This window comes from Ochotona princeps, chromosome 20 (genome assembly GCF_030435755.1).
Source record: "Ochotona princeps isolate mOchPri1 chromosome 20, mOchPri1.hap1, whole genome shotgun sequence".
In the NCBI taxonomy this organism is placed as follows: Eukaryota; Metazoa; Chordata; class Mammalia; order Lagomorpha; family Ochotonidae; genus Ochotona; species Ochotona princeps.
Window position 1 is genome coordinate 31,130,939 of NC_080851.1, and position 24,781 is coordinate 31,155,719.

Genomic DNA, 24,781 nt, shown 5'->3' on the forward strand with positions numbered 1-24,781 from the left:
AGGCAACTATGTGCAGGAAAATCGTGATGGATAACAGCAGAGGAGGCCCGAGGTAAGTACAGGTACCAGCAACGTGTAACAACTGGTGAGGAGAGTGCCATGCGGTGCTAGGAGAGCCTGGGAAAGCCCACACGTAGAGGTGCAGCCTCCAAGAGCAGGCTGAGGGGCAGAGACCAGCAGGGCACAGGAGGCCTGGAGATCTCTCCCTAGATTTCAAAGGAAGCTTTGGACAAATGGAGAGGAGGAGTAAAGACAGAGACTGGTGACAGGGCCAGTCACTGCGAAGCAAACAAGGTGGACTCAGAGTTGCCACAGCAGAGTCCCCCCTAGAGCAAACACCATTGAACACGGACAACAGACCTCGCAATGAGGACGAAGTCAATACGGTGTGCCCAGAGCGTCAGACAGGCCACTTCCATCTCCCCTTTTAAGAATGTGAAGGTCATTGGCCAAAACGGATGCAGCCGTTGAGGCTGTTTGGGGAGTGAATCATTGGACAGAAGATCTGCCTCTCTATCTCTCCTCCTCTCTGTATATTTGACCTTTCAATAAAAAAAAAATAAAAGTTAAAATTTTTTAATTAAAAAAAAACCCACTATGCCATTAATGTTGAGAGAATATAATACAATAAAACAAATTCAAAAAAAAATAAAAAATAAATTAAAAAAAAGAGAATATAATTTTCCCTCTAGCATGCTGTATTAACCAAAGCTTTGAATTAGGTGGAAAAGCAAGAAGGAATTTTTGAACCAAGTAATCTCTTTATCTTTTACAATGCATGTCACTATGTTTTGCAACAGGCATGGCCTCTAGGCCTTTGGCTAAGATCAAGTGTAGTAACTAGGAAAGCAGACTTAGAATTACTATTTATGTTACATCAGAAACAGAAAGCTTTTCCACAATAGGGAAAAAATGTTCTTAAGAATTTGAAATAACTACAGGAATTGAAACAGGCAAACAAGAAAAAAGTAACTGCAGTCCATCAAGACTTCACAAAGTTCATGGAAAAAACGGAATTAAAACTTATGATCATTTTTCATGAACTTTGTGAAGATCTTATATGCACAGGCATAATGTAATTATTTGCTAATTTTTCAACTGTGATCACTAAGATATAAAGAGATTAAAGATTACTTAAGAGAATGCATGTATTTTTTCATTTGTAGGCCAATATATTTTTACTTAGAACAATCATCAAACACTGGATGAAATATGGCTTTTGCAATGAACTGTGAAAGCTTTCAACTTACCATATTGAGTGCTTAATCAATACTTATTTACTCCAAAGAACACTTGAGTCGACATAGAAGTTATCTTACATTTTATATTCTATATTCTTATACTTTATATTCTATATTCTTATACTTTATATTCTTTTATATTTTTAAAAGTAACAATTAGAAGCACATCATTAAGTTTAATATTTTTAGTGCTAACATGAATATATACATATATGCATATAAATCCTCAAATAAATTCACGTTTGGTATCTACAGAGTACAGATGTATGACAAAGAACTTTACAAACCACCGTTTCTCAGACAAAATGATGCAATCCTAATGTGAAATTCAAGTCAAACACAGGACCAATTTGTCTAACCTTTGCCTAACCTGTCCACTGATAATCCAGACCGGAAATACTGAATCCGCTCTTACGGGAAGCTCTAAGGCAATGCTAATCTCAAATATTTATGTTGCGGATTTCAAATATCTACTTATGTTACTATTTTAACTAATTTAATTTAACTAATTTAACACCTATTTGTCTGCTCCTGAGACTTTTAAAACTGCCAAATGGAGGTAATCCTATCTCACAATGTTGCTGTAAAAAGTCAAATGAAATAATATTTAAATTATCTGATATATGGTAATTGATCAAAAAAGGTCAGTTCTATTTCACCTTTTGTTATATGCATCGCGGCACAAGGAAAAACCTTAAAGTCAAATTCAATCATACTTTGAATAAATACTGAGTTCCAGGTACAACCTGGGCACATTCTAAACAGAAGAGAGCAGGTGTGAGGAAGGGAGGAAGGAAGGAAGGGAGACAGGGAGGAAGGAAGGGAGACAGGGAGGAAGGAAGGGAGACAGGGAGGAAGGAAGGGAGACAGGGAGGAAGGAAGGGAGGGAGGGAGGAAGGAAGGGAAAAAGGAAAAGAAACAAAACAAAAAAGGAAAGAAAGTAAACTGCCTGCCAGATGTCAATAATCATCATAAACCCATAGTAATTAAATGTATTTTGGTGCAAAAATTTCTGAAACCCATGCTTATAAGGGGTCTTTAAAATGTTCACCAACACTGTACATTACTGAAAAGCATGCATAGATTTCAAAACTTTTTTACACCAAAATAAGCTTTCCATGAATTTCTTGAAGTCCCCTTGTATATACAAACTTGGCCAGATCTCAAAAACATACATGATCTTAGTCTGCAATAAATCACACATGAGAAACTTTATAATATACAAACACCAATGTTATAGATGTATATTCATGCATTAAAATTATACTAAAAACTGAAAACACATTCACAGCGGACAAGATAAAGTTTAGGAATGTTCTGTTTTATTAAAAAGTAACAGAAAATACAATATTAATCATTCTGAGTGAAGGGTTGATGAATTTTCTAGATTTGTTTTTAAAATAGTGAAAATCACCAACAGCATAATTCAGCTTTATTTTTACCTACTTAAACATGAGTTCCTCATGGTATCAGTATGAGATTCTAAAAAAAAGGGACTAGATTGCAGGTCATGTCAATTTGCTAATAACATTTACAAAAAGAAGAATCAAATGACAATGTATCTCAGAAATAAAGACTTATGGTCTTAAACATTTTCCATGTAACACTAAAGTGGAGGTCAATTTCCAATGAAAGTGATAGCTTACATATCACCAAAACTTACTCAAGTACTGAAAAAGTGACTAAGCGGTCCAAGCCCTAAGCAAGCCCACTCACCTGTGTGGGTTCTTCTGTGTCTCTGCAGCTCATCACTCCTGGTGAATCTCTTACCACAAAACATCCAGTTGCACACAAAAGGTCTTTCTCCAGTATGCCAGCGGAGATGCGCTCGGAGATGAGATGTTTTGCCATAAACTTTACCACACCCTTCAATATGACAGATGTGCTGCTTCTTTTTTCCTGGTTCATTACTGCCTCTGACAACAACAACAAAGCCAAATATTAATCACATGCCCTAGCAGCAAGCTTATAACCATGGGAAAATAAAGGGCATCGGGTGAATGAATCGACACCGTTCTGAATGGGCTTCTTGATCATGGTGCTACAACCTGGTTACAGTCAGAAAACCTTCTATTAAAGGACAAAAAAAAAGCAGGTCTGTGTACCAAGCACAAAACATCTCATGCAAATGTGTTTCCCTCAGAGAATTACTTTATGATCGACTCATGTGAGGCTCTTTCTTGGGAAAGAAATCATCTCTCAGCTTTTCAAGAGCCTTCAAGATTTCCCTCTGACAGCCCAAAGGACAGTGACCCCCCCCAGTGAAAAGTGTGGGGTGCAGAGTTCAACTGCAGTGGCCACTGGGAGGAGTTTAACTGTCCTGCTTCCCATCGAAATGGATGAAAATTATCAAAATATTAACCTCATCTAAAAGTCTCTGGAAATGGTCCTACAACCAAGCAGCAAATTTATATATATACACATAGATGTAGAGATTGATTTTAAGTCTATTCAAGAAAACCAAGCAGCAGTGAGTCCTCCATGAAGGACACATGAGCACTGCAGACAGCCCAGCATGTCCCCTCTCCGCCCCCAAGCAAGGTGCAGTGTCCTCACTCAGCCGCCCTGCTCAGAGGAAAGCCCAGGGGGAGACTGGGGTCTCCATGGACTCCTCCTTTCACCTAGCCCCGGCCCCACGACACAGGCTGTGTCTTGTAGGGAACATGATGAAAACGTGCTCCACATGACCTCTGACCTGGCTCATCCACAGTTCACAAGTTGGAAGTTTAACACCAGGAGCAACAGGCCAAGACCTGACACCAGTGCTGTCCCAACACTGAGCACTCAGCTTTCAGCCGAGAAACGCATCATTATCTCAACTGTAAAAGTTAGAAGAAGTCTCTCCCCAAAGAACAGACTTAATTTGCAACAGAGTAAGAAGAAGTTCAAATCCAGGAGTGCCCTCAAAAAAAAGGGGGGGGGGGCGGGTTGGGGGGGGAGTGTTGTAATTTCCAGTGAGAGGATGAGAGGAGACTAACAGATGCACTGGAGACAGATGACTCTGCAGGCTGGCCAGGGGGCCACAACCAGGACAGAGACCCCCCTACGAGAGTCCTAGGAAAAACCAACTAAGTGAACAAACGTAGCCACACAGACCAAGCAGCACTCAAATTACTAGAATCAGAAACGAAAAAGGGTGAATCACTATCGATTTTAAACCGAAAAGCTTATAAAGAAGCACTATGAACAATTCCATGACAGACACCGAGGTAACATCTAAATAAATTTAGGCCAGTGCAGTAGTGGCTCAGACTGACTAATCCTCTGTTGTGAGTGCCAGCATCCCATCTGGGCACCTGTTCATGTCCTGGATGTTCCACTTCTGATCCAGCTCTCTGCTTATGGCCTTGGAAAGCAGTGGAGGCTGATTCAAGTGCACCCACATGAGAGACCTGGAAGAAGCTCTTGGCTCGCAGCTTGGGATCAGCTCAGCTCTGACCATTGTGGCTAAGTGAGGAGTGAACCGGCAGATGGAAGGCCTCTCTCCCTGTCCCTCTCCTCTCTGTAAAATTTGTCTTTCAAATTAACATAAAAAGTCATTTTTAAATGGACAAGTTCCTAGAAAAACACAAAAATACTTAAACTGACTCAAAAACAAGTAGTCTAGCAGCAGAAGAAGATATCGAGTGAGTAAGGCAAACTTCCCACAGCAGACCGCTTAACTGGTGAGCTCCACAAAACATTTGAAGAGTAACACTAGTTCTTCACAAATTCCAACCAAAAAGAATACTTACCACAATATGGAAATAATAGTCTTACCCACTTTCCTGTAGCCCTTGAACCTTTTTACCCTAATTAACTATGTAAAGATTGTGAAAAATTAAAAAAAAAATGGAAAAAGTTAAAAAAAAGAATACTTAACAATCATTCCATAAAGCCAATATAACCTTTACCAAAACCAAACAGACATTACAAGAGCAAACTGCAGACCAATGGCTGTTATGGCTATGGATGTAAAAAGTGTAAACAAAAATACTAGTAAGATAAATCTAACAACAGATTTAAAAAAAAAATTATATGAGGACATTTTAAGAACTTCATGGGAAAAAAACAAAATTAAAAGACAGGTTTACTCAGTCACAAAATTCTGAAATCCACACATAGCTTTTCCACGAACATGAGCAAACCCCAGGGCCAGCGTTGTGGTACTGTGAATAAAGTAACCTCTATGGCTTCCTATATGGGTGTCAGCTTGTGTTCCAGCTGGTTCGCTGCTGATCCAACCCTCTACGAACAGCCTGGGGAAAGCAGTTTAAGACGGCTCAAGTGACCGGCCTCCTGTCACCCAAACCGGAGACCTGGAGGAGGGTCCTGGCTGGCCATGACAGCCATCTCCGTCTCTCTGTCTCTTTATTTTTTTCCCTTTTCCCCAAAAGCAGTGTAATCATCACAACAAATGCAGACAACCATTTGAAACAACCTGATATTTTTTCATGATAAAAGTATTCAATAATATAAGAACACAACTTAAAGTGAAAGTCTAGATGCTTCTCCTCAATAACTGGAAACAAAAAAAAAAAATGCTATGTACTTGTGTCACTTCTACTCAATAGCTAGCATTCAGGAGTTCCAGAGAGAGCAGTTAAGCAAGAAAAACAGATCTAGTCCATAACAGAGAGAAACAAAACTATTCACAGACATCATAATCTTACAAAACTTACAGTGCACAAAATCAATATGTAAAAATCAATGCGTATCTGTATACTTCAAATGAACAATCAGGTTCCAATTACAATCAAGTGTCTATTACAAAAGCATCAAAGAACACAGCAATGAATTTAAGAAAAGACTGCATCTTATATTCTGACAATGACAAGACATACATGAACCAAATTTGAGATCTAAAAAAAAATACACTATGTGCATGACTCAAAATTAAATACTGTTAAATATGTAATATTCTGCATACTGATCTATAGATAAATGTAACTTCTGGGGCTGCACAGCGGCAGAGCAAGTTAATCCTCCTGCTGTAGTGCCAGCATCCCATATGGCCATTGGTTCTAGTCCCAGCTGCTCCACTTCTCATTCACCTCGTTTGTGGTCTGGGAAGGCAGTGTGGATGATGGCTCAAATCCTTAGGCCCTGGACCCATGTGGGAGTCCCAGAAGGAGCTCCTGGCCTCTAGCTTTAGATGGGCTCAGCTCCAGCCACTGTGGCCATTTCGGGAGGCCCAGAAGGAGCTCCTGGTCCCTAGCTTCAGATGGGCTCAGCTCCGGCCACTGTGGCCATTTGGGGAGTGGGCCAGTAGATGAGTGTGTCCATTATTTCTGAAATCTGCCTTTCAAATAAAAACAAATAACTATTTCTTTAAAAAAAAATGGTAATTTCTATTCCAGTCCGATAGTCCCATTTGGCCTCTTTGTAGAAACTTGACAGTTTGATTCAGGAATTCACACTTTTGTGTGAATTGTAGCCAGATCAATTTTTGACAAATAACAGGTAGAGGACTCAATTTCTGCTTTCATAAATTACTACAATATCAAGTAATCAAGACAGTGTGACACTCAAATATAGGCGGATGTGAATAAGACTGAGAGGGTTCAGAAATAACACATGGATTATGGTTTTTTAAGAAAGCCGCCAAGTACCTTTAATGGGGTAAGGATAGTCTTTCAAAGAAAGGTGCTGGACAGATCCTTACCTCACACCAAATGCTATGATTTGAATGCTGTTTGTGTCCCAAAGGTTCATGTGCTGGAAGCTTGGTGTCCAGCATGACGATATAGAGGTAACAGAACCCTCAGGGGGTGGGGCCTAATGCAGTGAATCAGATCACTGGCTGAGGACTGGTGGACGGTGCTCTCCTCAGAAGGGATTCATGTTGGTTTTGTAGAGCGAGTTAATTCTTGCAAGAGTGGGTTGTTATAAAGCAAGGTCTTCCCATGTACTCGGCCAGTCTGCCTAGGACCAGCTCATCTTGCACTTTCAGTCTCCAAAGCTGAGCAACTAAATGACCTCTTCTAATTGACCTGGCTTCAGGTGCTCTGCTACAGCACCAAAAACTAACTAATGTAACACAACCAAAAATTAGTCCGAAACTGATGAAATATCTAAATGTAAGAACAAAAATTGTAAAACTCTCAAACAAAAACTAGAAATGCTCATCGCCTGAGTTTTGGTAATGGATTGTTAATATGATACCAAAAGCAGCAGTAAGCAAAGGGAGAAAAACTGACAAAAACAAACAAAAAACATAAAAAACAAAACTTCAATAAATCAAAAGATGCTACCAAAACAGCATATAAATACAATTCACGCAATGGGACACAATATTTATTAAGTCACATATATAACTAAGGGACTTATTTCTGGAATATATGAAGCATTATTAAACGACAAATAATACAACTAAAAATAGACAAAGATTCTAACATGGTATCTCCAAAGATATACAAATGGTCAACAAGCACATGAAACTGTTTTAATGGCAGTAAGTGTCAGAATTCAAGTAAAGCCACATGGAGATGCCACCTGAGATCTACTGTGACGGCTATCATCAGAAACAGGGAACGGCAAGCACTGGCCATGATGTAGAGAAACCAGAGCCCTCATAATGCTGCTCAGGGGAACGTAAAATGATGCAGTCACTTAGGAAAACAGTCTGACTGCTCCTTGACTGTTGCCACAGAATCCAGGGACTCTATTCCTCCCACACACAGAAGAGAAATGAAATTATGCATCCATACAAACACTTGCACATACATTTACACTGGTATCATTCATAGCTGGCACCAGAGGGGTCACCATCAAATGATGGAAACACAAACTACTGTGGATTCACATAACAGCATCTTCTTCACCCATAAAAAGGAATGAAGTGGGGCTGGTGCAATGACATAGCATGTTAATCCTCTGCCCTGTGGTACCAGCATCCCATATGAATGCTGTTTCATGTCCCAGCTGCTCTACTTCTGATCCAGCTCTCTGCCTGTGGCCTAGGAAGGCAGCAGGGGATGACCCAAGTCCTTGGGACCCATACCCACGTGCGAGGTCTGGTAGATGCTCCTGGAATCCAGCTTCAGATTAACTCAGTTCTGGCCATTGTGGCAATCTGGAGATCAAACCAGCAGACAGAAGTACTGGATATGCTACAATGTGACTGACCCCCAAATATATTATGCTAAATAGAAGACCACATATGATATGGCTCCACTTTATAGGAAATGCGCAGAGTAGATAAACCATAAAGACAGGAATGAGCTGAGCGGCTGCCTAGGGCTGGGAGAGCTGAGGAACTGATGGTCAAGGATACAGGATTTCTTCTGAGAATAACACACTGACAGTGGTGGTGGCTACATAACTCTTCAAATGTATATATTTAAGAACAACTGAATTGCAAACTTTGAATGGGTAGATAGAAATGAGCATTTTTAAAAATGCACATTTCTTTTTGAATATCTGTGGGCTGCAGTAGCAGGCTGAGAAATGAGAGGCTCCTACCGCTGTTCACTCTTCACATGGCCACAACAGAGCCTGGCTGGGCCAGAGGCAAAGACCCAACTACTTGACTCATTGCTGGCTACAGCCTCATGGAATCAGCATCAGTCAGCTATTGTAGCCAGGTGTTCAGAGATGTGGCATAGGAGGCCAGTTTGAGTCTAGGTGTTCCACTTCGATCCACTTCCCTGTTAATGACCCTGTAAAAGCAACAGCAGATGGCTCAAGCAACTGTACCCTGCCTCCCATGTGGAAGTCCTGGATGGAGTTCCTGACCTTGGCCTGGCCCAGCCCTAACCATTGTAGCCATGTGAGGAGTGAACCAGCAAATAGAATATCTCTGTCTTATCCTCTGTATTTGTAACTTTGCCTCTGAAATAAATAAATAAATAAATCTCATAAACACACAGTCTCTCTCTCTCCCCCCCCCACCTCTCTCTTTAGCCAGGAGTGGAGTCACAGGTACTCCTATGAAGGGGCACAGGCATTTTCACCAGCATCTTATCTGTTATTGCCAATGCTCATCCCTGATGTGTGAGTTTTATGTCAATAAAAATTTGGGGAAATTTACATAATAAATGATAAAAGGAAGCTATTAATAAAACAGCATCAGGTACAAGGTAGAGGACCAGTCCAATCCCATTCCAAGAAGCCCAACCTGATTTCCTCATAACAATACATCTCAACTCCTGGGTGGTCATCAAGGTAGCTGAGTGGGGTCCAGGGACCAAGGGACCCTGGGATGCCTGCCAAAGAGACAGAGGATGGAAGGAGGGAGGGAGAAAGGAAGATGTAAAAAGATAGAAAAAGAGGGACAGAAGAAGGAATGAGGGAAGGAAGGGAGAGAGAAAGAAAGTAGAGGGAGGGGGGGAAGAGCAAGCTGAAGACAGAGCATTTACCTGCCTTCCCCTTCCCTGCAGTTGGGACAGGAACATGCAACTCTTCGGAGCCTCTTGCCAGGCTGCACCTCCTGATCAGAAGCTTGCTGGCCTTGCTGCAAATGCACTTGTGTGAGTTGGTCAGGACTAACAGCACCTATCGTTGCATTAGCAATTCCTCCCACTGCTACGGTTACAGGAGCTATAGTAGCTTGCTGGACTTTTACTCCATCTTGTCCTTGCTGCTGGCCTAAAAAGAGAAGAAAAAAAAATCAAAATATAGGAGAGACCTATCATGTTTTCTATGCTTTAAATTTCACTTCTTTAAATTATATTAAAAAATCCTTGGGGACATTTCAAAAGTAATGGACTTTTTTTTCTAATAATTAGTATAAAGTACAGAAGCAAACGGTTTAACAACTAGACCAATCCTCCTAAAATAAAATTTTCTTAATTAGGAGCTCAGATTGCCTCTTTCTCTAGCTGAGGAGACTGCACATCAATCTATAACTCTCTTTGTGGCTCAATTTCTCTTTCTCTCCATAAACTGCCACCCGTTCACCGCCCTGAGACGCTGTGAGCCTTCACCATCTACTTGAAAAGCACTCCCAGATCCTTAGATGTAAGCTGCTATGTGGACACAAAACATTCTTCCCATTTCCACAGTGAGCAAGTATCTCATACCAAAAAGTTTCTTTAGTACATACACAGTTAGGTGACTGTTTAAATGCAACACACAAATAGGGCTTACTACAATTTGACAGGATATTACTACAAACACAGGATATCACTCCTTTATTTACTTGGGTTATATGCTTAAATTTCATCTGTCTACTTATGAAAACTTGGCTTCATTAGATATGGTAAATAACATTAATCATGCACAATATAACCAAAAATTCTTACTTGCAATGGCTCAATTCTAGCCTGATTTACAGACAAGTATCCTTAATCATCACCCTTTCTTATTGTTTTTTTTTAAGATTTATTTATTTTTATTAGAAAGTCAGATTTACAGAGATAGGAGAGAGAGAGAAAAGATCTTCCATCTGCTGATTCACTCCCCAAGTGGCCGTAACAGCCGAGCTGAGCTGATTTGAATTCAGTAGCCAGGAGCTTCTTCCTGGTCTCCGACCTGGGTGCAGGGACCCAAGGCTTTGGGCAGTCCTTGACTGCTTCCCAGGCCACAAGCAGGGAGCTGGATGGGCAGTGGAGCAGTTGGAATTTGCACCGGCACCCGTATGTGATCCTGGAGCATGCAAGCTGATGACTTTAGCCACTATGGCCAGGTTTGGACCAGGCCAAAGCCAGGAGTCGGGAGTTTCATCTATATCTCCCACATGGGTGGCAGTGGCCCATGAACTTTAACCATTTTCTGTCACTTTCCGAGATGCACTAGCAGAGCAGGGGAACTCGCAGTTTGATAAAGGATGCTAGGACATCCTTATGTTGCAAGGACAGCCTAACACACCGCACCAGGACTACAGCCTCCCACTCTTTCATGTGATTCTCCAGTCCTTCCAACAGGTGTGAGAATAACAAGTATGAGAACGAGCTAAAAAGAAAATACCCATTTTTGCAGGCATGTTCCATTTCAGAGACTTGAGGTAAGGATTCAGTAAGCCAATCTCACAAAGCCCTTTTCACGCTAACTACCTTTACTGTTAGTCTCTAATGAGTTGAGTAGCAACACAATGGTAAGCTATGCTAGCAGAAACAAGAGAGTCCTGAGGACAAAGGATACAAGGGTCTACTTGAAAGTCGCACATGTTAGTACTTTCACCACATGGAGCAACCCGCAGAAGACAGTCAAAATTACCAAGCGTAGAGACCTGCACATTCTCTAACCCACCCAAAATCAAATACACTCTCCTTTGCCTCCAGAGGACTCTGAGCCCTCTGGTCGCAGCCAGTCACAACTAAAACACATCGGAGCTGTCCCTGGGCTTCCATGAAGACTGGTTCTAGGATACCCACAAACACCAAAATCCACGTACATTGGAGTCCATCATACAAAACAATGTAGCATTTGCATTTAACTTTTAACACATCCTTGGATTCTTTACGATGTTACATTGACACTCATTATGAGGTACTGTTTAGGGAGTAACAAGGAGCAAAAATTCTGCATATATGCTCAGTAGGCATGAGATTTTCTTCCCCCAAAACACTTTCCATCTGTGGCCATTTGAGTCCCTGAATGTGAATCCAGGAACTATAAAGATCAACTATGTCTGTTGTTACTGTTTCAACTAAGACAGTGCCTGGCTTCCTAGAGGAAGATGAGTAGACTTTAGTAGACTGAAGTTCACATTTTCATTCACATGTAAGAACATGGTGTCACAAGGCAATCAATGCAAGCAAAGCCAGAGGTTGTAACATCAGAACTGTGCATTTTCTGCACCTCTACATACTGACTGCCCTCAGATCCAACTGAGTTGTTTCTAAAGATCAGGCTGACCTTCCACGGCAGAGGCCTTACAAAGCAGTACATCAATGCAAGGCATACTCATACAGTGTATGTTTTCGAGGACATGCAGGTTTGACAGAGTCAGTATACCACATCCTATAAGGATGACTTGGCTAAGCAAACTATTCAGTGTCCCTGGAAGCACTGGGAGAAATTAAAAAAAAAAAAAAAAAAAAAAAAAAGCCATTTCTGGCAAGTGGAGTCTTTGTAAGAAATCCTACAAAAAGTCTCCACGGCACAGTTCCTACAGAGGTATGGTACATTATTAGTATTTTTCCATCCCTTAATGTCATGAGCTATTTCTGGCCACACTTTTTCCAGCTATTGTTCGTGTAGCAGTCTGCCATTCCTCTCAGACTGGAACCATAATCAGATGACATTCCTTATGCTAATGAGCTCCTGGAGATCTGTGATGCTGCAAGATCCACTGATGGGTTCTTCAAGCCTCTGGTCGTGACAACTGATTTGTCCAACACCTAAACAATGCAGCAAGTTACTTCAGTGATTACTAGGCAAATCACATTTGAATTGATTTATTTAAGTGTAGGGCTGACACTGTAGCACAGTGCACAGGCACTGGCTGCAATGCAAGCATTCCAGGACAGCACCAGTTTGCAACCTGGCTGCAGCACTTCCTATCCAGCTCCCTGCAGATGCGCCTGGGGACACCGTGGAGGATGGCCCGAGTGCTGCCACCTATGTGGGAGACCTGGACAGCGTTCCAGGCTCATGGCTTTGGCCTGCCACAGGCCTGACTGTTGAGGCCATTTGGGTAACGAACCAGTGGATAACGGATTTCTTTGTCTCTCCTTCTTCCTGATTCTGCCTTTCAAATAAACAAATGCATCTTTAATATACATACATACATATATACACATACATATATACATACACATAAAGCTTGGTAACCCTGACTTCTTCACCTAGATATCCCATAGACAGCTTATGCTCAATAAACTACTAGTTTCACTTTCATTACCACCTTAAGTCACCAAACTGTACATGAAAACCTTCAAGGCATGCCTGTACTTACCTCTACTGCTCTATCCCACCTCACCTCTTAGTCTCTCGCTTGCACCCTTGGCCTTTCCTCGGGTTCACCAAGCTCATTTCCTTCTTTCCTTGGGTCTTTGCCCATGCTGTCCAGCCTTGGTAAGGATGCATCTGCCCTCAGACCTTCACACAGCTGACTCCTATGTGGTGTTCTGCTCTCAGGTCCATTCTTGACCACACCAAGTGGCTCCTCTCTGCCCTTTGTATCGCCACCCAGGTTCATCTTGCTTGTTCTGAACTACTTTGCTGTTTCCTGTGTCTAATCCGTCTTCACATCCCTTCTTTATGTTAACCGTCATGAAAGCACAGGTGTTTACCACATTCACTGCTTTCCGGTGAGCATCTGGAACAATGTCCAACACACAGTTGCCGCTGATACACGGCCTTAATGGAGTACGTATAAGATGCAAAGTACGTTCCTGCTTTCTCAGATGCTATTCCCAATCTCCTTATTGCCCATGCTTAAAATCCTCTATGCCTATTACATCCCACAAATGTTAAGTTATAAAGGTATATGTCTGTACCATCTCTTGCATCTATTTTTCTATTGCCAAAACTATTGCCGTTCCTGTCATTTCCCACCTCTACCTGCCTACATGGACCCTTCTGTCCAATTGCATCCTTCCAGCTGCTGCCAGAAACATCAGAACACTCTGGTAGGGCATCCACTCCCATGCTCCACAACTCTCAATCACTCTTCGGATGATCACAGCCTGCTATCCAAAACTGCACCATCAGAACTTAGCTCCTGCTGCACAGGCTGGCCCTTTGTAAATAATCTGCATATTTCTTTGAGAAGTGCACCGAGAGGAAGGGACAGACACCTGGAAACAGACACACTCCCATCCCTAACTTCCCTCAGCAGCTGTGACTGGACCAGGCTGAAGCTGTGGTCAGAGAACTCAATCCAGGTCTCCATGTGGGTGTCAGGAACCCAATTACTTAAACCGTCGATGCTACCTCAAGGGAAGCTGGGGTCAGAAACTGGGGTCACAGTATTCCACATGGCTGCCCCCCACAGACCTCTGCACAGCCAAGCCAGCATGCACTTTCTCCAGGAGCACTGAAGGAGTGCTCTGCTGCAAAGGACATCATTGACTACTCCCTCCTGGAGAAAACGTGACTCTGAGCTAACTTGCTACATCCTCAGTAGCCCCTTCACTAAGAAAACTGATCTATACTAGCTTCCTTTACTTACCAATTCTCCTCCTCTACTCAAAATTCCTAAAATTAGGCTGCCACCCCACCATGCTGCTGAATATGACACAGGTTACTAATGATTCTTGGCGGACAACTCCAGAGGTATTCTTTCTTGATCTTTCTCCCAACTCTTTGCAGCACTGACTGAGCTGCCAACCCCACTCTCCTCTTGAAATGTACATCCTTCCAGTGCTTCACTGACCAACAGTTTTCATGTAGACCTGCTTCTCAGCCCTCCCACAGCAAGACCACTGCCACTCCTCTCTCCCTCTGCACTTCCTATTTGCAGATCGTCTGCACATCTCCTAGGGAACATTTCCATCCAGAGTCTCACATGCATCTAAGAATCGGCAGGTTCCCCAACATGCCTAACCTAAGTTCTTTCTCACTGTCCACCGCTTCACTCCCGTCCACCCGTTGCATCCTCCACAACAACAATGTGATCAACCACTTTACTGACATTTTTAAACCTATGATTTTGTCTACTTTCTTATGGAATGGGTTCTACCACCCCAAATTCAGGAAGAGGAAATGGAGATCCAAGGGCTATAACACAGAACACCCTGCGTCATAACAAGGACAGATAACAGAGCTGGAGCTGGGTCTGAATATCAGTGTCTTTAATTTCAGTGGCTGTTCTATTGCTACATTTAACTTGATTAGCAGCTCCCCCTATGTCAAACTCTCACAAATATCTCAAATCTGTCGTCACCATCCCTCCTCGTGCACACTCACGGAGACTCTTCGTACTGTGTCAGTTTTTCCCCTTCCACACTGCATCTACACTGCATTCAGAGTTCAAGAAAGTCAAGGGGCAACTCCATAGGACATGAAGTTCTCTTGCTTACCTCCACATCTCCTGTGGCACTTCCACCTCCTACAGTGAAATCCTAGCTCCTGTAAGCCACTGTGCTCGTCTCTAGGTCTTTGAATAATACAGCAAAACTCCAGGACATTCTCTCACCCGGAATGTCCATCTCCTTCGGTCTGGCCAGAGCCTATCAGATCATGACCCCTCTGGACTAGTAAGTTCCTCTGTGAGTCTGTGGTGTTTACTTGTTCCCAATTTTCCCATAATATCACAGGGGTAATTTTATTATAACAATGGAAAGCTGCAGAGTAAATACAATACTACTTGCTTATCTTTTCTTTCCAACTACACTGTACATTCTTTCCTCCCTTTTCTATGTTAGACTTCTCAGCCAATGATGGGCCAACACACTAGGTCCCTGATCTAAATTAATATTGTCAGGATAGGGACTTCTCCTAAATGTTTTAGTAAGAGGACCTGGAGTTAGATGACTACTAATTAAAGAAAGAGTGAAATTTACATTGATAAGACACTACTACTATAAGCCAATTAGAAAAACTAGAACCAAAGCAAAAAATAAGTGTAGGAAAAACACATTATGTAAGAAAAACAGTATTGCACATTTGAACAACTTCACTGACAGAGTAAGAAGCCATGCCAGTGACAAAAATGTAAAAAGATAAATCATTATAGAAACATAGTAGATTTACATCTGTAAACACTGTCATCACAGGACTGTACGAACATTTACCTATTATTTTTCTTCTGAAAGTGTGGTATCTAACTCCTCTCCTATTATTGAAATTGTTTTTAAAAATAAATCAACATATGAAAGAGTTATCTGTATCCCTATGCTTATTGCAGCTCAATTCACAAAAGCTAGGATATGGAATGGCCCCAGATGTTCATCAACTGATGAGTAGATAAAGAAAATGTGCAGTAAGGCCTGGCATGATAGCTTAATTGGCTAGATCCTTCCACTGAAAGCAGCAGCACCCCATACAGGCACTAGTTCATGTCCTAGCTGCTCTACTTTCCATCCAGCTTGCTGTTGTGGCCTTGGAAGGCAGAAATGCAGCCAGGGATAACAGCACAGTTGCTCAGTCATACAGCAAAGAATTAGACTGCTAGACAGTCAACAACATTTAGAAAGGGTCCTTGGGAAGAATTCCTTGAGTCTTGCAAAACTTCCCTGTAGCACTAGTTGAATGGTATTCTGTTCTAGTACAGTGAGAGGTCATTCCACTGTTAAGCTTAGGGGAAAAAGAAAAAGTAGGTTTATTTGGTAAAGCAAAACAACATATTCCATAGACTGGTGGATTTTGAGGCAGGGGGCACATGACTAGGCCAACAAAGTATGACTAACTCTTAATAGTAGCTAAACGCCATGAAAAAACTGAAGGTCTTAGAATTTAAATATTCTTCGTTCCACCAAGTAGATGCTGTCTCTGTCACCATATTCAACATAAATTATGTATATCAAAGGCTGGTCAAGGTGGATGGCATCTACGTGGTTTTATGTCTTGTGTCCACTGGCTATGAAAGCTCCTAGTACCTAGCACTTGCTCAGTGAATGTTTCCTCAATGTCCTAAAACGTAAGCAACTTTTTTTTTCCTTAAGAAACAAGGGGAATAGTATATCACAGGCCTATAAATTATTAGTTAATACACGCATGGATACAAGATGGTAAGAAATGGCAAAAGTAGCCATGTACCACAGCTTCCTCGGGCTTCACTCACACAGAGTGCAGAACCCTGGATGTAAACTACCACCTGCCACTGAAACCACTCTACTGCCTCCTGCTCAGGTGTCGGATTCATCCTGTAACACTTTTCACCCCCACCTCTGGTAACACCTTTTCTGGAAAGAGTACTGTAAATTAAACCTTTAACAGGGACATGTAAACGTGCCATTAAGAGAATGGGCTAAGACTTCCCCCTCTGTACCTATTTGAATACCCTGGTGTTACAGATAAAATTTTTTAAATTTCTTTCTCCTCTGATTTTAAAAGCTGTGCATGCAGATTACAGACACCTCTGAAGGAGGAAACACAAGTGGCCACACAGTAATTTTCCCAGATTATCACTATCATCAGCTTGATGTATTTGCCTCCTATCTTTCTTCAGAGCTTTCTGATAATGATGTAGTTCTACCAAACAATTCTGTAGTCTATCCTGCTATTATTTATTCACTTAGTAACAAAAGTACTTTCAAGGTAGGGTGCAGTGTTCAGTATCCATTAGCCAATAACCAACATTGGCAGGGACAGAGCAGGCTAGCAGAGTACAGAGGCCCAGCCAGGAAGTTTGAGGCCAGACCTCGTGCCCAAGTGCTGATCTGGTTGCACACTTACTTCACGTTGGCAGGTCCCTGGGTGCAGAACAGAGGCCAGGCCCTTTTGGGCTCCAGGATGAACGTGACAACAGCGGTGGAGCCCAGAGAGGAAGGAAGCTGCCCAGAGTCCTTCTCTTCAGCTTCTGAAGGCTGTGCTTGGCTGGTTCTGACAGATCATCACGGGCAGTGTCAGCTACTACAAAGAAATCTCCTGGACAAGGACCACCCAGAGTTGGAAGACAGAGAAGTGAAAACACTCAACGCCTACTTTTAACTAATGTGTTTCTTTGGTAGGAAAGCGTACGGAGGCACAGCTTCTGGCCCAGACTCCTGGACTGAACACAGCAGCTTTCCCAACAACATGGCATGCAGTACCAGAGACGTGGTGCTGGGTGGTACGTCAGAGTTGCTTCTCATGTGCACAGATGTTTCTGGCTTTCAAAGACATCCTTTGGGATCACAGTGCAGAAAAAGCCTGTGCCCTGGTCTCAAGCAGAGGTCTATAGGTAACAGCACTGTGCAAACTGTCATTCACGTCAGTTTTCCAGAATGATGTGTGTGTGGCCCCAGGCTCCGCTCCAGGAAGTGAGTGGAACTGTTCTGGATGGCAGCAGGCCAGAGGCTCGAGAGCCTTCAAACAAGCAGATGATAGGAGATCACATCCTGAAGAGATGGACCCTACTGCCGCTCTTCGTCCATGTTCTGTGGATGGGTGCCTGGATCTTCCCACTTCTTGCCCCTGCAACATCTTGCATCCTGTAACGCTAATGCTCTTGGCATTGCCAAGTACATGCCTCCCCCAGAACCCCATGAGTCAGCCTCCTCTGAACACCCCCCAGGGGCCCTTCCCCCAGCAGCCCGCCACAGTGTCAACAGAGTCAAAGAGCTCACTTGCTGGAACCTTTGTCCTGCCAGGTGTGGTTGCATGAATCCTTCTGCCATGGGTCAGAGCTTCCATCCTACCTGAATGGGGTTTTTGACTATTTGAGAGGATGCCTCTTTGGTGTCATTTGACCCAGCAGCCTGTCTTCAGGTTTCTGAATCTCAACCATTACAGAATCCCTTGGCCACAGAAATCAATTGACAGCCACATGTGAAAATCAACTCCTTCCTGCATTCTTTTGTCTTTTGCTGCTCTTGTTGGGAGTCCTACTGTTTCTACAAGTCTCTTTTAAGTGTTTTGTCTGCACATGGAATAAATGTACTTCCTACCAAGGTGTCCTGGGCATCTTCCCAATTCCCTCAACTTATAATTTAGCTCCAGAGAACACAGGATCGAACCCACAGCCAGTCCAACACTAGGCAAGTGTTTTACCAGTAGAGCCACACATTACCTAGCATAAGTGTTATCTGGCTTGATTGCTATTCTTGAAAAAAAAATATTTCATAGGTAGACCCAGAGGTTAACCTAGCGAATATGATCCTGGAAAATCAACCCAGCGAAACATCCAAACACTATGCCTTGTGTGCTTTTCTGGCTGTTAGAGCTATGGAGGCATTCTATGCTGTATTCCAACTGGCACCAACCAACGTGCACTGTGTGTCAGAAATAGGTTTACAGCTATGCTAACATTTTAGCACATCAAATATGTGTGCACATTTGTTTTAAAATGTTTTCTGTACAAACTAAGTTTCCTACATTTTTATTTCAGGATATATATAGGGACTGTGCAAGTTCTTCTGCCACAATGGTCTAGCTGGCAGCAGAGGTAGTAAACAACTGGGCTGGTTGTCTGCTGCAGTGCACCACCTGGGAGAATGTCACTGCCTAGAAACACACGTGTCACTCAGAAAGCAGAAAGAACACAGCAGTTCAATTCCTAACTTCTCTTCTCTGATTTCTTTAAGGAAAAAAAAGATCTGCACTGACTTTTCACGTGCCTATTCTGGTTTTAAAAAATGGGCCAGAAGCCACGTGTTTTTCCTTACTAGATACTTCTTCAATATGGTTAAAAAAAAATTCTCCAAGTTGCTACAAATTTGGTTAAAATTACACAAGAACTATTACAGTTCATCATAAACAATTTCCATAATTCACACTGCGATTTGTTTTACTATTCATGCTTAAGTTATCTTCAAATATGCCTTACAAGTCAGACATAAGTATCATAAATAATAAGCAATCTGCATAAAAGCATTTTTTCGTATTATTTTAAAATCTTCTATAACCCTTTACTAAATAAACTTGTGAAAGACTAGCCAAGTCAATTTGGAAAAACAGTATAGTAAAAATTTTATAAGCTATGATAATTAAAACAGTGTCTTAATTACAGATTAAAATGACAACACAGGATTTACAACAGTTACAAAATGAGCTTCAAAAAGTTCATGCAAAAACGGAATCATAATGATCTGCATTTTTTCAGAAACCCTTGAAACGTGTGTGCGTGCGCGTGTGTGTGTGTGCGCGTGTGTGTGCGTGTGCGCACGTGTGTGTGCGCGTGTGTGCGTGTGCGTGTGCGTGTGTGTGTGCGCGTGTGTGTGTGCGTGCGTGTGCGTGCGTGCGTGTGCGCATGCGTGCGTGTGTGTGTGCGTGCGTGTGTGCGCGTGTGTGTGCGCGTGTGTGTGTGTGCGTGTGTGTAAATTTAGTTCTGGTAAAAATGACACCTAGAATCCAGGGAAAGAAGGAAATAGTGTGTATTCTGGCTTGAAACTACTGGCTTCCTGGGTATGCACAGAGGAGAGTAGGTTCACATTTTAATCACCGTTCACAGAGCAATCAGCTAACAGAGGTTTTTAAAGCCCTGAATATAAAAACAAAAATCAGAAACAAAACATAAAACAATAATGCTGGGAGGCAACACAGAAGAGCCGCAAGTCTTCTTAAAAATATTGATAAACTGGACTGTATCTGAACTTCAGTTTCCTAAGATTATAAAACTCCATCCTACTGTCCTTAGACCAAAGTCTGTGAAATCATTCAATTCTTGATGCTGACCCTTTCCACACGCTCCAGGACCCAAACACGTCTCTATCATCCCTCACCACTTGTACTTTTGTCCAAAGCATCGTTTTCTCACACTTATCCACAATAGTTTCCTAACCAGTCTAGTGTCACCTTCACAGTGCAGCCTTCCAACCTTCAAGTGCTCTATTTGAAACCCCCTCCCCTTCATAACAGGACCACTCACTCCCCTTACACTCCACCTCACTTTTCTTTTCCCACAGTCCACAAATCAACACAGCATGAACAGTGATTATGAATGAGGGAACAGTTGAGTGACAGTGGAACAGTCATACTACAGAATGTCTGCACAGTAAGAAAGCATGAGAAATCTTTTATGTTACCAACAATAAGATAAACTTCTTGGAAACATAAGATTATGTGAAAATAACTTAGATGCTAACAAATGCATACATTATGATAGTAGATAGCTTACAGTGCACAATGATACTCATGTGCAGAAAACAAGTCCCAAATGTCTAAATGGATCTCCAACAAACGATAAAGACGGCCACCTCTCCCAGGGGATCTAGACATGGGTGTTCTCAGCGGGACTCTGCTCTTTGCAAGGGCTGCAGTGTTTCACTCTGCAGAACGGAAAGGCAAAGTTCAAGCCAGGCTTGGAAGTAAAGATTATTTTTAAAAAGAAAAAAAAAAATCTAGTAACCAATAGACCCAACATGGCATTTCTTTCTTTTGTTAGTATTTATCATTCCTAGCTGGGTTGAACATGTTTTGCAAATGTTTACTGAGCTTCTGAATATTCTTTCTGACCCATGTATTCACACACCGATCTCCTGGTACTCAAGGCTGCTCTCCAGTAAGTCTGTTCAGGACCCTCTGTCTAACCTGCTGAAAACAGCTTGTATGATGAATACATTTTCCAAAGAAAACATGGCTTGGTAACAGTCTTTTGGGGGAAGGAGGGAGGAAAAATAAAATTCTTATGAAAAAAATTATTTGCAAGTTTTTTAATAATAAATTATAATAATAAATAATAACTTTTAATTAAAAGTTACATGATTACGGCAGTAAAACAGACCCACAAATTGGAAACACAAAACCAAATCAATGATCTATCTACTTATAAATAAAGTAATCCAACTACCAATTCACTAAAAATGGTCTACTTATTTAAAAAACTATGTAGCAGGTATATATCATAGGTTATACTATTTTAGGTATATGTGTTGCATAATTGTATTTTGTAAAAATAGAGTTGAAAGTGTATTTTTTCTACTAAAATGGGTCAGGAAAAACAAAAACTGCGCCTTTCTGTAGCACAAAACTTGCCATGGGACCATGGGCAATTTCATTGCTCTGAACAAAACCAAAGTGCTGCCTGTCTCATCCTATTTGGGTTGGTTTCCTTTAGATGAAGCTTAGGGGTCTGTCTTCTTAACACCACACGGAATTTTCAACAAACATACTCTCAAATAGGAGTCTGCTTGTTTTGTGATCTGACTTAAGCAAGAAGGCTACATTCTTTTTTTTTTTCAAAGATTTATTTATTTTATTACAAAGTCAGATATACAGAGAAGAGGAGAGACAGACAGGAAGATCTTCCGTCTGATGATTCATTCTCCAAGAGGCCGCAATGGCTGGAGCTGAGCTGATCCAAAGCCAGGAGCCAGGAACTTTCTCCGGGTCTCCCATGTGGGTGCAGGGTCCAAAAGCTTTGCGCCGTCCTTGACTGCCTTCCCAGGCCACAAGCAGGGAGCTGGATGGGAAGTAGAGCTGCCGGGATTAGAACCGGTGCCCATATGGGATCCCAGGGCGTTCAAGGCAAGGACTTTAGCCACTAGGCCACACCATCGGGCCCAATAAGGCTACATTCTTAAACATGAATATAGATAGCCAAATATGTCTAGGGCTTGGTGGACAGAAAGGAGAAATGACAAATGATTATTAACAGGTCTGGAGCTCCTTTATGAAGTCTTGAAATGTGTATTTTTGATTGTCAAACTGGTTGTCCTGTTCTGTGAATATATCAAAAGCTATTGAATGTATTACTCTAAACTGTTTCTATTACTTCTAAGGTAGCTAAAAAAAAAAAACTTTTTAAAAGTCTGCTTTTATTGGTTCGGTCCCTTTAAACCAGTGATTCTCAAACAGAGGTAACGCACATGTCAGACCCCTAAAGCAAACAAGTGCTGGCCCGGTATGTCAACAGCCCTATGAGCAGGACATCTGCTGAGCCCGAGCTTCAGAACAACTCATGCCCTGAAGTCTCTGATACTCTTGTGTGACGGCTACAAAATCTACAGCGGACAGAAAAGATGGGAAAAGGTTGAGTAATGTGTAATAAGTTACATTCCAATCAGAGGAAAAAGATCTGGTGTTCTGCATACTCGGGTGACTGTAATGATAATGTACTGCATGTCTCTTTATTTAAAAAAAAAAAGAGGGGGTGATTTTATTTTGAACGTTTACACCGTGAAGAAATGTTAGATGTTAAGAGGCAAATACGCTTATCTTGACTAGACATTCACAATTTATATAAGTGTTGAAACATACCATGATACCCCAAACATGCACTTTGGTTCTATCAAAACCAAATTAAAGTTCTATTAAAAATTTCTTAATATTTTAAATAATACAAGTTACACGAGTCTCCAATAGAACAAAAACAACATGAGTGAATTCCACTATGGGATACAGAGCAGCACTTGGAGTTTCTGCGGAGAAACTCCAAGAGCTTCAATAGATGCATGACCAGAGCATTCCCACAATGCACTGACAACAAAAGCTAATCTGTCTGAAAATGATGATTATTAACTAAAAATACTCCTCACCAGTAAACTGTACCACCTGCTTTCCTATGAAGGAACTAGTCTGAGGACACTGAGGAATAACTAAGTGTCCCTTGCTCCTCCAGAAACAAGAATGAACCACATGAGCCAGTGCATTCCCTGCCTGTTTACTTGCTGTGGGTCACGAGTCACTGAGCAGGTACTACGCATTTCAGCAGAGCCCACAGGTCAAACCTGGGCTTCTGTAGGCAAAGGAACTTGCCTGTGAGTTCCAATTCTTTCTCCTGCTTCTTCCTTTGAGGGTTCGGGAGCAGTGGGAATTAACCAAGAGTATGGATGAGTTTTCAAAAGTTAAATGGAAAATGAAAATAATGAAAAAAAACTAGCATGAATTCCAAGGGTTTTTAACTTGGGGGGACACCAAAATAAACTTACTGACTTGTTATAACATAACTGAACAGGATCTGCATCACAGTTATGAAGAGTCGCTTTCACAGCAACATGAATTCTACCAAAATACAATTTACAAAGAAGTTTGGGTGTAAAAATTGGGAAATCACCAAGGTTTTGCACAAATGTATGAGGGGCAATGCCTCCCAAAATCAGTGGCTAACTTACTTGAAGAATGGATGAGACAGAGGAAGCTTGCATCAGCAAAATCGTCCAGAAAAATTCGCAAGGAAAAAATGACCTGTCACCCCCTGTACGAACAGCAGCAGCAGCAGCAGCCAGTACTACATATCTGCTGGTTCAGTTCACACCAATTCTGACTGGAAAAAATTAAAATGCAGCCATTTTCTGCTCAACAGGTACAAAAACAGCTGTATCCAGATCAACTGAAGACTTCAAGAGAAATTTTCAAATCCCACTCCTTTGAAAAGCACAGAGGCAGGAGGCCAGTTAACTGAAAGAGAGAGGTTCCCTTCTGCCTGCAATGGCTGAGACTGGGTTGAAGCTGGGAGTGGAAGAAGTCAGTCCATTTCCCCATGTGAGTAGCAGGAACTTAGCTAGCTGAGCCATCCCCATCCCCACTGCACCATGGGTCTGCAGTGCTGGGCAACTGCAGGCAGGTGCTGGGGGCTGGAAACTGAACCCAAGTACTCCAAAGTGGGACATGGGCTGCTTGTCCACTAAGCTACCTATCAGCTGCTCATCAATGGAATGGTAAACAATTCACACATCAAGATCCTGAAGAATCTCTCTGAGGAGCTCCTAACAGGAGGTAAAATAAGGCCTTAGAACTCTAAAGACGAAGTACAATCACAGCAAGTTCAAGTTTCTTGAACTTGATAGAGCTTATGTTGGGCAACAAAGTTTCCATCTTTGTTACCTCTTAATCTTCCCATGAAGTCTGCTCTCAAAACAGCACACGTAGCACAGCATCTGCAATGCAATTAAAACTCAAAAAGAAGACTGACTCCAGTAAACCTGTGACTGCAAGACGCTCCAACTGTAAATAGCAACAGCCACTCAGAATTCTCCAAGTTCTAGCTGGCTGCATACAAACTAAGCACACTAGAGCTCTGTTTATTCAACAAACATGTCCAGAGGACCTGCTGCTATGAGCTTAACGCTGCTGGGGAAAACCAGGTAAGACCTAGCCTTAAACTTACCTGCAGGGGGAACAAACACCAGTCATTATGAATTACATACACC

General features: G+C 42.0%; 1 protein-coding gene across 1 annotated transcript in view; it reads right to left on the reverse strand.

The window, feature by feature from the left end:
* The window catches only part of SP4 (Sp4 transcription factor), a 70,906-nt gene that overhangs the window by 14,001 nt on the left and 32,124 nt on the right, over window positions 1-24,781 (reverse strand). Inside the window, exons 4-5 of the mRNA XM_058678012.1 lie at window positions 9,581-9,809; window positions 2,958-3,157 (exon numbers count right to left, since the gene is read on the reverse strand). Of these exons, the coding sequence (XP_058533995.1) occupies window positions 2,958-3,157; window positions 9,581-9,809 (429 nt within the window). The remainder of the gene's footprint in view (window positions 1-2,957; window positions 3,158-9,580; window positions 9,810-24,781) is intronic.